The 14,913-nt window shown below is 33.6% G+C and overlaps 1 protein-coding gene across 1 annotated transcript in view; it reads left to right on the top strand.

The window, feature by feature from the left end:
- Positions 1–12,276, top strand: part of LOC106870695 (uncharacterized) — a 16,584-nt gene extending 4,308 nt beyond the window's left edge. The window contains exons 2-6 of the mRNA XM_014916858.3: positions 298–531; positions 3,434–3,505; positions 6,238–6,327; positions 7,840–7,959; positions 11,305–12,276. Of these exons, the coding sequence (XP_014772344.1) occupies positions 322–531; positions 3,434–3,505; positions 6,238–6,327; positions 7,840–7,959; positions 11,305–11,460 (648 nt within the window). The 5' untranslated portion in view covers positions 298–321 and the 3' untranslated portion in view covers positions 11,461–12,276. The remainder of the gene's footprint in view (positions 1–297; positions 532–3,433; positions 3,506–6,237; positions 6,328–7,839; positions 7,960–11,304) is intronic.
- The last annotated feature ends 2,637 nt before the right edge of the window (positions 12,277–14,913 follow it).

The raw sequence follows: 14,913 nt of genomic DNA, 5'->3' as shown, positions 1-14,913 counted from the left end.
AATGATGACAGTGATATTCTATGACCAACTTCCTTTAAGTTTTCATCTATCAAATCCACTCACAAACTTTGATTGGCTTGGCACTATAGGACAAGGCACTTGCCCAAGGTTCAATGCAGTGGGACTGAACCCAAGACCACTATGACTGGGTAGCAAACTTAACCACACATCCACAACTGCATCTGAGAATATTTTATGTTAATGGTTTTTGTAAGTTAAGAATGTTTGAAAAACAGCAGCAAATGTCCTCTCTACTTCATTTGTATTGAACTTTTTTTTAATTTTATTTAATTTTAGATAAGTCTCACATAACTATTGAAGATGCTTGTTCGTCACATGTACTCAGGGCTAACATTGACAGGAGCAATACATTTCTTCCTTGGAACTTTTTGTTTTGTTGCTTCAATGGTTGGCTTCAAAACAAAGAGGTGGTATGGCAGACGTATGTTCCATCCATCATACTACTATGGAATCAACACTGAAGAGCTGCCCATCATATCTGCCACATTTGGATGTATTGCAAGCCTGTGGGTAAGTATTGACATTGTTTGTAACAGTTGCATATTGATCAAAGATATATTGATTTCCAATTTTGGCACAAGGCCAGCAAGTTCAGTGGATGAGGTAAGTCAATTACATCAGCCCCTGTGCTCAACTGGTACCTATGTTATCAGCCCTGAAAGAATGAAAAACAAAGATGACTTCAGCAGAATTTGAGCTCAGAATGTAAAAATGGACAAAATGCCACTCAGTATTTTGCCAGGTATGCTAACAATTCTGCCAGCGTGCCACCTTATACTGATCAAAGTTATATTGCAATAAATATTTTCACTTCTTACTGTTAATATTCATGGCAAAATATTTAAGGACTATTAACCTAAGCCCTTTTAATTTTTTACTTTGTAAATTATGACATCACATTTCAAACTATTTTATCAATTGTCATCAGGTGCCAAAATTGGGTGGGTTTTTGTTTTTTTAACCTGAACAAGAAACAAAGCACTGATGGCAAAGGTCAACTCTTTCAAATGTACTGTTTTATCCCATTTCATTCAAATATGATAAAAATGAGTGGTTCAAAAGTTTCAGAATTTTCACAGAATAAAGAGTATTGGAGATAAACAAGATACTCAGCATTGCCCAGGAAACAAAGTGGACAGTTGGTAGCCAATCTGTTGAATGCTGATAATTGTAATCCTGCATAAATTTAGTATTTCAAACAATGTATATAATATTTGTAACACAAATTCATGATCATTTTTACCTCTTAAAATTTTACTTACATTTCATTAACTTACAATAAAAGGAATTAACAGAATGATTTATTACCCTATAAAGTGGCCTTCACCAGTAATAAATATAGACTGCTCTACTTCTTAGAGTGTGCTTTTTCTCCAGATATATGTTTTTCTAAAGAAATTATATATATATCTTGTTTATCTCCAATACTCTTTTAGGAAAGTGGTTATACACCATTAGGTGTACACCGCTTCCATACATTAAATTTCTAGAAGAAACAACGGAACGCAGATTCTGAACTATCAACACAACAATATTTATTTACAGAGGAAATAGGCAGCACTTCGCCCTTTGGTTGCTGAGACGCCGTCAGTGATGTTGGTTGGTTATTTGTCTAGCTCCAGAGTTGGAATGTTGGAATGAGCTGTCTCCAGAGTTGGAATGTTGGAAAGAGCTGTCTCCAGAGTTGGAATGTTGGAGACAAACTGCTTGTACGTCTGAGCTCTCCACTGGCCGGCGAGAAAAGAGAATGAATAAGGGCGCGAAGCTTGTATGTCAAATGACCACGCATGCACATGAGACTCTTCCCGTGTTCCTTCCGGAACTAGTCCCTGCGCATGCATGGATAAGCTTACCGGAAATGTCGTCTGCTATTTAGGCGTTACTACACTCTTTATTCTGTGAAAATATATATATGTGTGTGTGTGTGTGGAGGCACAATAGCCCAGTGGTTAGGGCAGTGGACTCTCAGTCATAGGATCGCGGTTTCGATTCCCAGACCGGGCGTCGTGAGTGTTTATTGAGCGAAAACACCTAAAAGCTCCACGAGGCTCCGGCAGGGGATGGTGGCGAACCTTGCAGTACTCTTCCACCACAACTTTCTCTCACTCTTACTTCTTGTTTCTGTTGTGCCTGTAATTCAAAGGGTCAGCCTTGTCACACTGTATCACGCTGAATATTCCCGAGAACTATGTTAAGGGTACACGTGTCTGTGGAGTGCTCAGCCACTTGCACATTAATTACACGAGCAGGCTGTTCCGTTGATCGGATCAGCTGGAACCCTCGACGGCGTAAGCAACGGAGTGCCAACAACAACATATATATATATATATATATATATATATATATATATATACATAAATAGATATAAAATGGTAATGTTTGTGGCCACTTCAACATGACTGTTCCATATGGAACGATGTTACTACTATTTTTTAACCCCAGGAGAACACCTCCAGTAGGTAAATGACACAATCTGTGTCCTCCAATATAGCAGGAGAGCAAACCCCAACCATCTAGTGATTTGACAGGACCAGTAGACCAGCCTGGTTTCAGAGTATTTGCTCTTCCTCAGTACTGAACACCTGTCCACTAATGGCAACCATTCACCCCAGCTCGCAATATATAAAAATGTCAGTGACATTCAGCTGCTGATCTTACAACATGCAAAGTAGCTAGTTCTTGCATTTCTATTAGAGATGCAAGTAGTAACTCTACTGAAAAGTAATGTTTGTTGCCACTTCAACATGGCTATTTGGTATGAAATGACATCGTTAACCAGCTGAAAGTGTTCTCCTGAGGTTAAAAAATAGTAGTAACATCATTCCATATGGAACAGTCATGTTGAAGTGGCCACAAACATTGAAATTTGCATAATCTCCTGTGCTTGCATAAAAAATAAAATGAATTGAACGGTCAAATATTATTTCTAAAAGATTAGTTTGGGACTATCATATACAAGATACCTAAAGTTCCACAACAAGGATTGAATAATAGCATCACACTCCCATATATGTGAGCAGTATTCCAATATAAGTTGCACTTCATTTATGTTGATTGAAAGACTGAAGGATTCTAGCATTTTTCTTGCAACCCACAATGTCTAACAGATGATTTTGACCACAAGGAGATTTCAAGAAATAAATTTGGCTCCATCACATATATGGAATATTGAAAAAGACAGACAGTCTGAGATCACTGAAATATCATGAGAAGAGGTATCAGTTATTGACAAGTGTAGGTAAACAAAGGAAGTGGTTATATTCTTGCTGAAGCCATGGGAACATAGGAGATAAGACAAAAATATATTCTTTTGTATCTGTTTCTATTTCTAAACATACATTTTTTTATAAACTTTATATTTGTTTTATTTTATTAGGTTTTATATTATTATATGACATTTGTATGATTTTAGGTTATTTCAGTTGGGATATTTGGAATTCTTGCTGGTAGAAAAATGTCTTCACCATTACTCTCTCAGAAGCTGGTAAATATTTCTACAATTATAAATCTTTTCTATTCAAATGTTCAAAATATTTGATGTTTAATTAAAGTGCAAAAGTTATTGAAATAGCTGTATAATTATATACATATTGACTATATCCACTTAAAGCTAGTTACACAGTAGAAATTCTTATATTCATCCGGTCTTTCATTAGTAGACCTCATACTTGACAGAAACAATAAACACTAATATGTTGCAAACAAATGAGGCATCTATCCATGGTTGGTTGATGTATTAAAAATAGCTGTCACATCACAATCTACCACCTTTAACCCTTTTGTTACTGTATTTATTTTGAGACGCTGTGTTTCTTTCAATTACTTTAAATATAACAAAGAATTTAGTAAAATAACTTAGTTATTATTCAGCTAGTGTTAGGAACATAAATTGTGACTAAGGTTTGGCTGCAGATTTTAATTCAAAACTTATGAAAACAAGATATTTGTACTCAGAGCCAGAGCCGGTTTCAGCCGGGTTGGTAACGAAAGGGTTAAAAGTGAAGGACACATTGGTTAAAATAGCCCTAGGTATACTGAAAACTATATGGTCATACTGAATGGTGATGGTGGAGCACCTTTCATCATATATCTGTTAGATCATGGATGACCTGAAGTTACACAACTACTAATGCTTAATATAAATATCAGGTCATTAAGAATGAAATGTCTGATTTTGAACTAAAAGTTTATTTTACTTTATCTCGGAGGGGCTGTGTGGTAAGTAGCTGTGATGCAGGAGTGGCTGTGTGGTAAGTAGCTTGCTTATCAAACACATGGTTCCGGGTTCAGTCCCACTGCGTGGCACCTTGGGCAAGTGTCTTCTACTATAGCCTCGGGCCAAACAAAGCTTGTAAGTGGATTTGGTAGACGGAAACTGAAAGAAGCCCGTCGTATATATGTATGTGTGTGTATATGTTAGTGTGTCTGTGTTTGTCCTTCCAACATTGATTGACAACCGATGCTGGTGTGTTTACGTCCCCATAACTTAGCAGTTCGGCAAAAGATACCGATAGAATAAGTACTAGGCTTACAAAGAATAAGTCCTGGGGTCGATTTGCTCGACTAAAGGCGGTATTCCAGCATGGCCACTGTCAAATGACTGAAATAAGTAAAAGAGTAAAGAGTACAATTTTGCCATTTTATCAGTAGCTTATTTATGCTGACTGCAAAGAATTCTGGAAAGCAAGAGGTGATGAAATCTCAAAAGGCTGTTTTTGAATCTTCTTCAAATTTGAAATTTTTCCTTGCAAAAAGTTGTCTAATGCCTGGAAAATGTGATAGTCAGTTGGTGCAAAGTCTGGTGAATATGGTGGATGACAGAGTACTTCCAAGTTCAGTTCCTGTAACTTGAGATGCGTTCTTTGAACATGTGGTCATGCATTGTCTTGCTTGAGAATTGGCCTGTCTCTGTTGATCAATCTCAGTAGTTTAATTGCAAGTTCACTCATCATTTCATCTAATTGGTTGATGTATACATCTGCTGTAATTGACTTACCAGGTCTCATGAAGCTGTAGTGGATGACACCAGTGATGGATGCCAAATAGACACCATTAGCGTTTTTGGTGAATATTCTTTTTTGATTGTGTTTTGGTATTTCGTCTCTAGTCAACCACCATGCAGAACACTTGCTGTTGTTGAAAAGAATTCATTTTTTATCACATGTAACAATACAATGCAGAAATGGTTCGCTTTTATGCTGTGACAGCAAAGAACAGCAGGTTTCAAGATGACATGTCATTTGATGCTCGCTCAGTTCATGTGGTACCCACTTGTCCAGCTTCTTTACCTCACTGATTTGTTTCAGATAGTCCATTTCAAGAGTAAAGTCACCAGAGTGGAACTTCTCAATCCATCAACATACAGCGCATTCATTTGCCACATCTTCACCAAACATCTCATTGATGTTTCAAGCTGTCTGGGATGCATTGGTTCCACAACAGAACTCATATTCATAAACAACATGAATTTTTGATCTATCAATGGGTTCACGAAAATTTATTTACAAGAGAAAACTCACAATTATAATCAGACACCATGAATTGCATTTCAAAAAGTGATGATGTAACTCTTCAATGTTGTAAAACAAAGAATTGTCAAAATAAAACATTAGAGTTAATGACTATCAAACTTGGTGCATAGAAAATCAGACATTTCATTCTTAATGACTTGATAACTATAGTGGAATATGTACATTGAACCATACAGTAGAAAATTGAGTGTGAAATGAACTGAAGTGGCTAGAACAGAAGTAAAATGAATTGATATACTTGTTAAATTTGATTTTAAGTTTTTGAATATTTATATTTGTCTTATACTTATAAACTTATGTATGCATGCATGTGTGTGTATACATACATACATACATATATATATATATATATATATATGGGTGGATGTGTATACGGAGAGATAGAGAGAGGAAGAGAGAGAGAGAGGAAGAGAGAGAGAGAGGAAGAGAGACAGATGTGTGTTTATGTAATGTATTCACACATAAATACCCACAATGGACAATTGCATGATGCATGAACTGACAAAATTAGTCAACACTCCCTGCACAATCTCATATATACCCAACCATACATACATACAGTCGCACACAAATATCTGTCTGTATGCACACACACACACACACACACACACACACATATTCATATACATATGCACATAAATATGTTGAAAAAGAATAACTAAAACGCTTTAATATTTCATTTCAGAAAATTACCTATATGATCCTTAATATTTTGTCAGCATCTGTTTTTGCACATACTGGAATTGGTGCTTTTACTAGCCTTGGAGTATGGATTGTAAGTATATTTTTAACCGACTTGATTTGTAGAATCTTCCTTCAATTTATGGAACTGCAACCTCTCAATACTGAGAAGTAGCAGCTCATCCTAAAGTGACACCCTGTTTTCTGAGCTATATGTTTAAATTCAAGAGCTATAACAAATTGTCTTCTTTGAATTGGTGCACACCAATTATTTGCAGTTCTGCTATCTATTCTGTGGGTAGATAAGTTCATCTGTGAGTGACTAGGAAGAAGGAGAGAGAAAGAATAAAAGATTTTTCCTCTCTGTGTTATCAATTAGAGAGGGTAAAAGTTGTGTAGTCCAGCAGTGACAAGCCAGGTATTTTTAATCTATGCATTAATTTTTCATCATAATTATAATTTTATTATCATGTGATAGTTGTGAGTACTGAAAGTTCTAAGTGAATTGATTCAAGAACTTGGTTCTAATTCCTTGTAGAAATCCTTACACATGTTTATATTCACTTCAAAAAAGGGCATGATTCCCTCAACTTTTTAACATCTTCCTTGTAATGGAAGGATTTCATACCAATATTGAACGTTTTGACCACCTCTCACTCTTCTCTCAAAAAATTTTGATGGGAAGCATTTGTAGATTGTTAAACCCATTTTTTATTTTCTTTCATTTAGTTAATTTTTTGTTTTGGTTTTGTTTGTCTTCAGGGCCTTGTATTTGTGCTCAGGCTGTACATATCACCTGTTGCTAAACAGTGACTAAATAATTCAAAATGCTGTTTTACAAAATAAAAACTAAATTACAAAACTCATCAAACACTTTTTAATTATCATTAACTAACATAAAAGACAATGTGGGTACTTTAAAAATTAATTTTAAATATTTGTAATTATGGTTTTATTGTTTGACTGAAATAGTCAGAATAGATAATCATTTGATGCTGCAGAACAATAATAGAATTATTAATAATTAGATATTATTACTTCATTTTTTCAATAGTTTCTCTGACAGAAATCCTACAGTTAGAACTGCATGTGTGCATTTTATAAACTTCTCTGTAATAATTTCTATTGATATTTTCTTTCCTGAAATTTTCTCTGAGAAACACTGTAATATTCATATAAATTTATATACAAGTTGCTGGATGTAGAAATGGTAAAATGTCTTACAGAACAGGTAGTGATATTTGGCTATGTTCCTTTAGATTTTGAGTTCAAATCCTTCCTTAGGTCAACATCTTTGTTTTTCATCCATCTGAGGCTGATGGAATTAGAACCAGTGAAAGTACTTTAGGTTGACAAGTTGATATAATCAGCTATATCCTTGAAGGTGGTACCCCAGCATGACCACATTGAAATTACTGAAACTAGTAAAACAATAAAAGACTACATTAAAACCATTTTGACACAATGGTTTTAAGAGCAAAATATCAATGTTGCAAGATTAATTTCTATACCACTAGAAAAGTATGGAAAATAACTTTCTTTGTGACAAGATAATCATATCAGTCACTTTCTTTCTCATTCAACTATTCTTTTTCTTCTTTTTCAGCGTTATCATCATCCAACCAGACTCTATATTTTATTTAGTCTTGCAGCATTTGCTATGTTTGTGGATTTTGTTTTGTCAATTGTCTCTTCATCCTTGTTGTGCTGCTGTTCAATAAATGAGGTTAGTTCAGTTTTATTCTTTACTTGATAATTATTTCTTGTATTGCAAACGTCACACCATTTATGTTATCTTAGATTTGGAGTTACCATATATGACATTGGTCACATTTAGACTGCAAGAGATTGAATCAGGTTATTTGGAGTTACTTCAGCTTATAATTCACAAAGTTTTTCTTTTCAAAAGGAAAATAGTAGAAGCAGAAATATATAAGAAATGTGAAGTATATGATATAGTAGGAAAATTATAGACAAAGGTAGTGTTTGTGGTCAAATACCAGGACAAAAAGTGTCCCAAGCAGTAACATTCTAGCAAAGAGAAGAAAGTATTCTAGAACAGAGAACATGAGGATTGTTGCACATAATCTAGAAGGTTGATAGATTTTAAATGAGTCCATCAAAATGCATTGTGTTTTGTTTCAGAATGCATCAAGGATTGATTAAGAGAGTATTCCTTATACAGCAAAACACACAGATCCAGTACATGCCACAAAACAAATACAAAATCTTTGACAATTGTTTAGCTAAGGAGCTATGAGTGTACTGTCAACATCAGTTCTTCTTACCACCATCAGCACCAACACCTCTTAACAGTCAACACCAACATAGTACTGTCAAAACCAATACCTCTTACCATCATCAACACAACGCCTATTAATACCATCAACACAACACCTCCTATCACCATCAACACCTCTTATCACCGTCAACACCTCTTATCACCGTCAGCACCTCTTATCACCGTCAACACTTTTTATCACCATCAACACCTCTTATCACCATCAACACCTCTTATCACTGTCAACACCTCTTATCACCGTCAACACTTCTTATCACCATCAACACCTCTTATCACCGTCAACACCTCTTATCACCGTCAGCACCTCTTATCACCGTCAACACTTCTTATCACAATCAACACCTCTTAACACTGTCAACACCTCTTAACATTGTGAGCATCAACACATTTTAGCACAGTCAATACCAACATTTCCCTATACAGTCAACACCAACACCTCATGGCATAGTCAATACCAACACTTCTTAATACAGTCAACACCAAGATCTTTAACACCATCAATACCAACATCTCTTAACAGTATAAACACCAACTCCTCTTAAGACCATCAACACCAACACCTCCTAAGACCCTCAACACTTCTTAACACTATCATCAAAACATCTCTTAAGACCGACAACACCAACACCTCTTAAGCTTATGTAAGAATGACCTCCAAATTTTTAAAATCATTGTTATTCACATATTTAGGCATGCCAGTACATCAAACAAGTTTCATTAGCTTGCTACCTACAATGTCTAAAAAAAGAAATTTATAACATAGAACCTCCAATAGAAAACCTTATCCAGAGAAAGATGTTACACTGGAAAACTGCAAACCACACAAACTTTATATGAATATATGGTTGAAATCTTATTCACCAAAAATAACCTACTGGGAAAACTTACTGAAAGTACTCCTTCTTTTGATCATATAAACACTTCAATCTTTTCAATGTCATCAAACTGATAGCACTTCCACAACTTTTCATTCCTTAATTTTATTCCTTAATCTATCTGAAGCTTTGTTTACATTTTTCACGTTTTTCATTTCCATTTTTTCGTGTCTTCATTCATCTTTTTGTGTTCATCTGTAGTATATTTATTTAATGGTTTAACCATGAACCATTCACCAAGTTACTACCGACAATCCGCTTTTGTTGTGTATATTAGTTAATTATTTCTAATTACTGTACATACATACAGATATACACATTTGCATTTGTAAGTATTAGTCATTTTCTGCATGGTGAGTGAGTACATATATTTGTTTTTATGTATAAATATATATATATATATATTTCTCTCTCTCTCTCTCTCTCTATATATATATATATATATATATATATATATATATATATATATATGAAAGTGTACATGAATTTGTGTGTGTATGTGTGTTTCCAAGCATAAATACTTGGTAACCAAACAGGCACAGAGAAAGAGACTGCACTTAGATTTGAAATCATGGTCACATATATTATTTATACACATATTATATGTTCCTTTTGTATATTTCATATTTGTGTGTATTGGTTTGTATGTTTGCATATTTATGTATATGGGTGTGTGCATGCATATGTGTACATATCATTTATTTGTATATGAAAGTACAGATGTATTCTCATTAATGTATGATTGTGTATACTAGCAGAAAGATCACACTGCAGGCAGTTAGCTGCTGGTCACTGAATATTTACACATTTGATTCTGAATTTGCATAAATTCTCTGAATATATTACATCTAACTTTCCTTTGTATCCTTTATTTGTCTAATAGTATTCACTTACTCAGTAAATATTTCTTTCATTATCTTATTGCAGTCTTAATCGCTCTCTTTTAAACAAACTCATAGGTAGTCAGTCCTGTATGTAATGGTTTATTATGCTATAAATAGCAGGAATAACATAGGTATATTCTATGGCCTAAAAAATACTAAACAATCATACCAGTAAATTCACCTCTGATTTTTTTTTTTTTTTCAAATTATGCCAGTGTAGTGATTTCAGATCCTACCCTGTTACCCATTCAGCCTGCCTCCTGGTAACTTGAAATTGCATTCAGATTAAGGAAAAGCTAGGATTACCCTTGAGTTCCTGGGAGTGATTTGAAATGAATGTCAGATTATTCCCTGAAATCTTTCCCCAAATGCTTGTCGTATTTGTGACAAATAAAGTTTGTTTTCTTTGTGTGTGTGTTTGGTACACATGTGTAATTCATAAAGAAAAAGTTTCAAGTTTTCACTTTGTTGGTTAAAGTTGAATAAGCCACATTTAAAATGTATTAAATATATATTTTTCATTTGATAATTGTATATTAATACATTTTGTTTACTAAAATATATATTTCGATTGCTAGTTTGTTATGTTTATATTAAAAAAAAAACTTGCAGACACAGAATCTTTGATGTTCAAAGTATTATTTAAAGATACTATAAAAATACTCGCAGATGTACTGGAAAGAAAAAATCACATAAAAAATCTTATTGTTGGTTGTAACACCTGTAATTGTATAACATTTCTTTTCTGTTGGCATATATATTTGTACATTTTAGTTTTGATAACCTATACAAGCACACAACTACAGGTGGTTGTTGGCACTCCATCGCTTATGACGACATATATATATACCGCTTACTTCGGTATATATATATATAAATATACGCACACATGCACTCACTATAATTGATGAAAATGATCGTTTAAAGTATTTTGTTTTAAATGATACTTCTTTAAAATGTTTTGCTTTTAAAGAGATTTTATCTTTTAAAATCTATTTTGGCTTCTGCAGCAAAGTGTTTGGGTATCAACAAACCAGGGAACTGAATTTCTGAACCCAGTATCTGATATGAATGTTGCACCAGCCATTAAGTATCCTCCAAATGTTGTTGTAGAGGCTTATGATCCTGCACAAGAAAAGAAAAGAATTGAAATGGAATACTCATAAATTGTGAAAATGAGAAATAGTTTGGAAATATGCATATTTTAATTTTGTGTTTTGATTAATAAATTTGATTCAATAACAGTAACTAAAATCTTCTATATTAACCCATTCATTTCTTGTTTTACAGTCATATCTATATAGCACATAGATACACTAACAAACATCTATATTCAACTGTTAAAGCAGTGGTTCTCAACAAGGGTTCATATGGCCCTTGGGGGTCTATATCAGATTTTGTTGTTGAAATTTATGGAGAATAAACTGGTTTATACTTCTTTTATAAATAAAATATTTTAACAATTTTTTAAAAAATTCCTAATAATAGGAAATTTTTTTTAAATTGTAAAAATATTTTGTGTATTGTAGAAGTATAAACCAGTTTATTCTTCATAAATTTTAACAACAAAATCTGATATGGACCTCCAAGGGCCATATGAACCCTGGTTGAGAACCACTACTTTAACATTTATATAAATATTACAGTATTTTTTAAACATTGAATGGCTGGGAGGGTCTATCCAAGTAAAATAGGAATCAAAAGGATTCATAGGTAAAAAAAAAGTGTTGAGAAACACTGTTAAAGTAAATAGCCCTTGCCAGTTTGTACCATTGTTATTGAAGCTATCCCTATTAAAATATCCATCTGAGCCAGTTTATATTAAAGTAACACCTGTTTCTCACTAACTTTTAATGTTAACCATACTGTTTAAAGTTCATGTAAGGAATTTTAAAATTCGCATTAATTTAGTGTACATATTTACACTACATATTTTTGATTACTTTCTATTTTTCTAGAATAAAATGTCTTTCATTAACTGCCATTTGTGTTTAATATTGTCTTTTAAACTAACTGTTTTGTTCTCCCTTCTGTAATGTTCAGCTATAATTCTTTTAAATGTTTGTACCAACTGTCTCTAAATCTTACTATAATGGACATTATATCCATCTGTCTGTCTGTTCCCTCTTCACGGCCAAAACAGCTTGATTAATGGGGACAATGTTTTTCAGGATTACAAAGGAGGTAATTGGGAAGGTTTTTTAGCAAAAAAAAAATGTGAAAAAGTATGATTATTTAGTAGATATTGAGTTTTATATTAATAAATTACCTTTGATTTTTTTTTTTTTTTGTTAAAATTTCGGCAACAAGGATTAACTCTGGATTCCTCACATCCCCCACCCCCGTATAATTCGTGAATTTAGAGGGTTTAGATTTGCGATACTATCCCTTTATTTCCCCATCATAGATGGGCAGATTTACTATCTTACTATAATGGGCATTATGTCCATCTCTTTGTCTGTTCCCTCTTCATGGCCAGATGGCTAGACCAATGGTTACGATATTTTTCAGGATTACAAAGACGGGTACTTTTTGGTTATCTCACCCCCATTAAAAAATCGGGTTATCTCCCCCCAACTAAAAAAATTGTTTAACCCTCAATAAAACAAAAAAAAATTAAAACTTGATAAACATGAAAAATGAAAAGATTAGACATCTTATTGAATCTGATAATATTTTTATAACAAATCCTACCATTCCTATTGAGGAAGCCAAAAGTCAACAATGTGTTGAAGTATTGAATCAAAAGTATCTAACCCTTTTTAATCCAATCTCTTGTTACCACATAAACTCAACTTTTTAGTAGGGCGATAACCCAATTTTTTAATGGCAATTTTTTAATGGGGGTGAGATAACCAAAAGGTACCCAAAGACAGTCGTCAGGAAAGTTTTTAGCATTAAAATATCAGAAAGTATGATTATCTTGTAGATATTGATTTTTGAATTGATAAACCACCTTCACATTTTTATCAAAAATTCACTGACCATGAGTAACTCTGGATTTTCATTGTATAGTTCATGGTCCGATCATAGATACGAAGAGGGTCGCAAGGGCAGTTAATAGTGAAAATGAGATGGGGAAAGTCTGTGTCAGTATATAGTGTGTGTGATTATTTAGTGGTTATTGAAGTGTGTCAGTCATGAGCAGGATTCGAAGGAGCTGTTTGCATCTCACTTTTGTCAATCAAAATAACCCATGGTACCAGACCATCCAAACATTATTCACAGAGAACAGTGAGATGTAAGTCTTAGTTTGGTTTGTTTCAACTTTAAAGATTCCGCTCACGTATTCACAGCAAACAAGGCACAGGGCCAAACTTTAGATCACATAGATGTACTTTTACCCACTCCAATGTTTACACACAGCCAGTTATACGTCGCTATGAGTAGAGCAACGAACTCCAGTAATTTGAAAATTATGTCGACCAAACAGAAAATATCCTCTACAAAGAAGTTTTGTAATCATACTTTTATCGAAAGGAATATGATTCTTAATTTAAACTTGTTAGTAGTCTATTCAACACTATTGTACAAAATCTTCCTTTACTAAATAGAGATCCAAAAATGAACGACATCCTGAAAACACACAAACTCATCAAATGCAAAAAGCAACACAAATTGCTAAAGAGACTACTAACAAATGTGAAGCTCTACAAAACAACCACGAAACTAACAGTTAAAAAAATGTGGATGCTCAAACTGTGGAACCTGCCCCAACTTACTTGAAGGCTCGGATTTCCTTTTCAAACAAAGACAGAGGTTTACAATTAAAACTAGCTTCACTTGTGCCTCTGAGAACCTAAATTATGTAATAACCTGCTCGGGTTGCAGACATAACTATATTGGACAGACGAGTATGACCTTGAGAAGGAGAACCACTCTACATAAAGAACAAATCCGTTTCCCGCAGTACAGGCAAATTCCTCTCAGTGAACATAAAGAAAAATGTGCAGATTACATCAAACCAAATTTCACAGTCTTCCCCTTCTACCAGTGCAAAGACACAATCTCTCCACATGAACGTTTAAATAAAGAAACTTTTTGCATTGAAAAATACAGAACACGTCTTAATATGTACGCATAAATACTTTTATCTTTTTACATATTTCCAATTCACGATTACATCACCTTGTTTTGTTTGTTTTGTTTTTTTTTGTTTTTGTGTGTATACCCAATATATATTGCTTGTTTTTTTTTCGATTGAATCTCTCTCTCTCTCTCAATATATATAAATATATATATATATATATATATATATATATATATATATATTATTTATTTATTTATTTATTTATAGATAGATAGATATACACGTATTTATGAATTTGTGTTGCAGGATTCCGAATGTGAAACCATGTGTTCAAATACATATTCCGAGATGGTAATTTTTTTTTTTTTACAAATAAACTCACGCACTATATATTCATTCTCCACTCGTTTGTTACTGTTCTTATTTTAGCTCATATCCATTATCTAGAAATCTTTCGTCAAACATCTGTAACCTCTTCAGCGACACTTTCTGTCCTCATATGTACTCCTACTCCACTTAGTCCATTCTGTTCTTCAATGTGTATCGTCATATGTGCATGCGCTTGCGCCTGTATATGTATATGTGTGTA

This window comes from Octopus bimaculoides, chromosome 11 (genome assembly GCF_046866305.1).
Source record: "Octopus bimaculoides isolate indiv1 chromosome 11, ASM4686630v1, whole genome shotgun sequence".
Lineage (NCBI taxonomy): Eukaryota > Metazoa > Mollusca > Cephalopoda > Octopoda > Octopodidae > Octopus > Octopus bimaculoides.
Note: the sequence above shows the minus strand (reverse complement) of the source record. Positions and strands in the feature narration are given on the sequence as shown.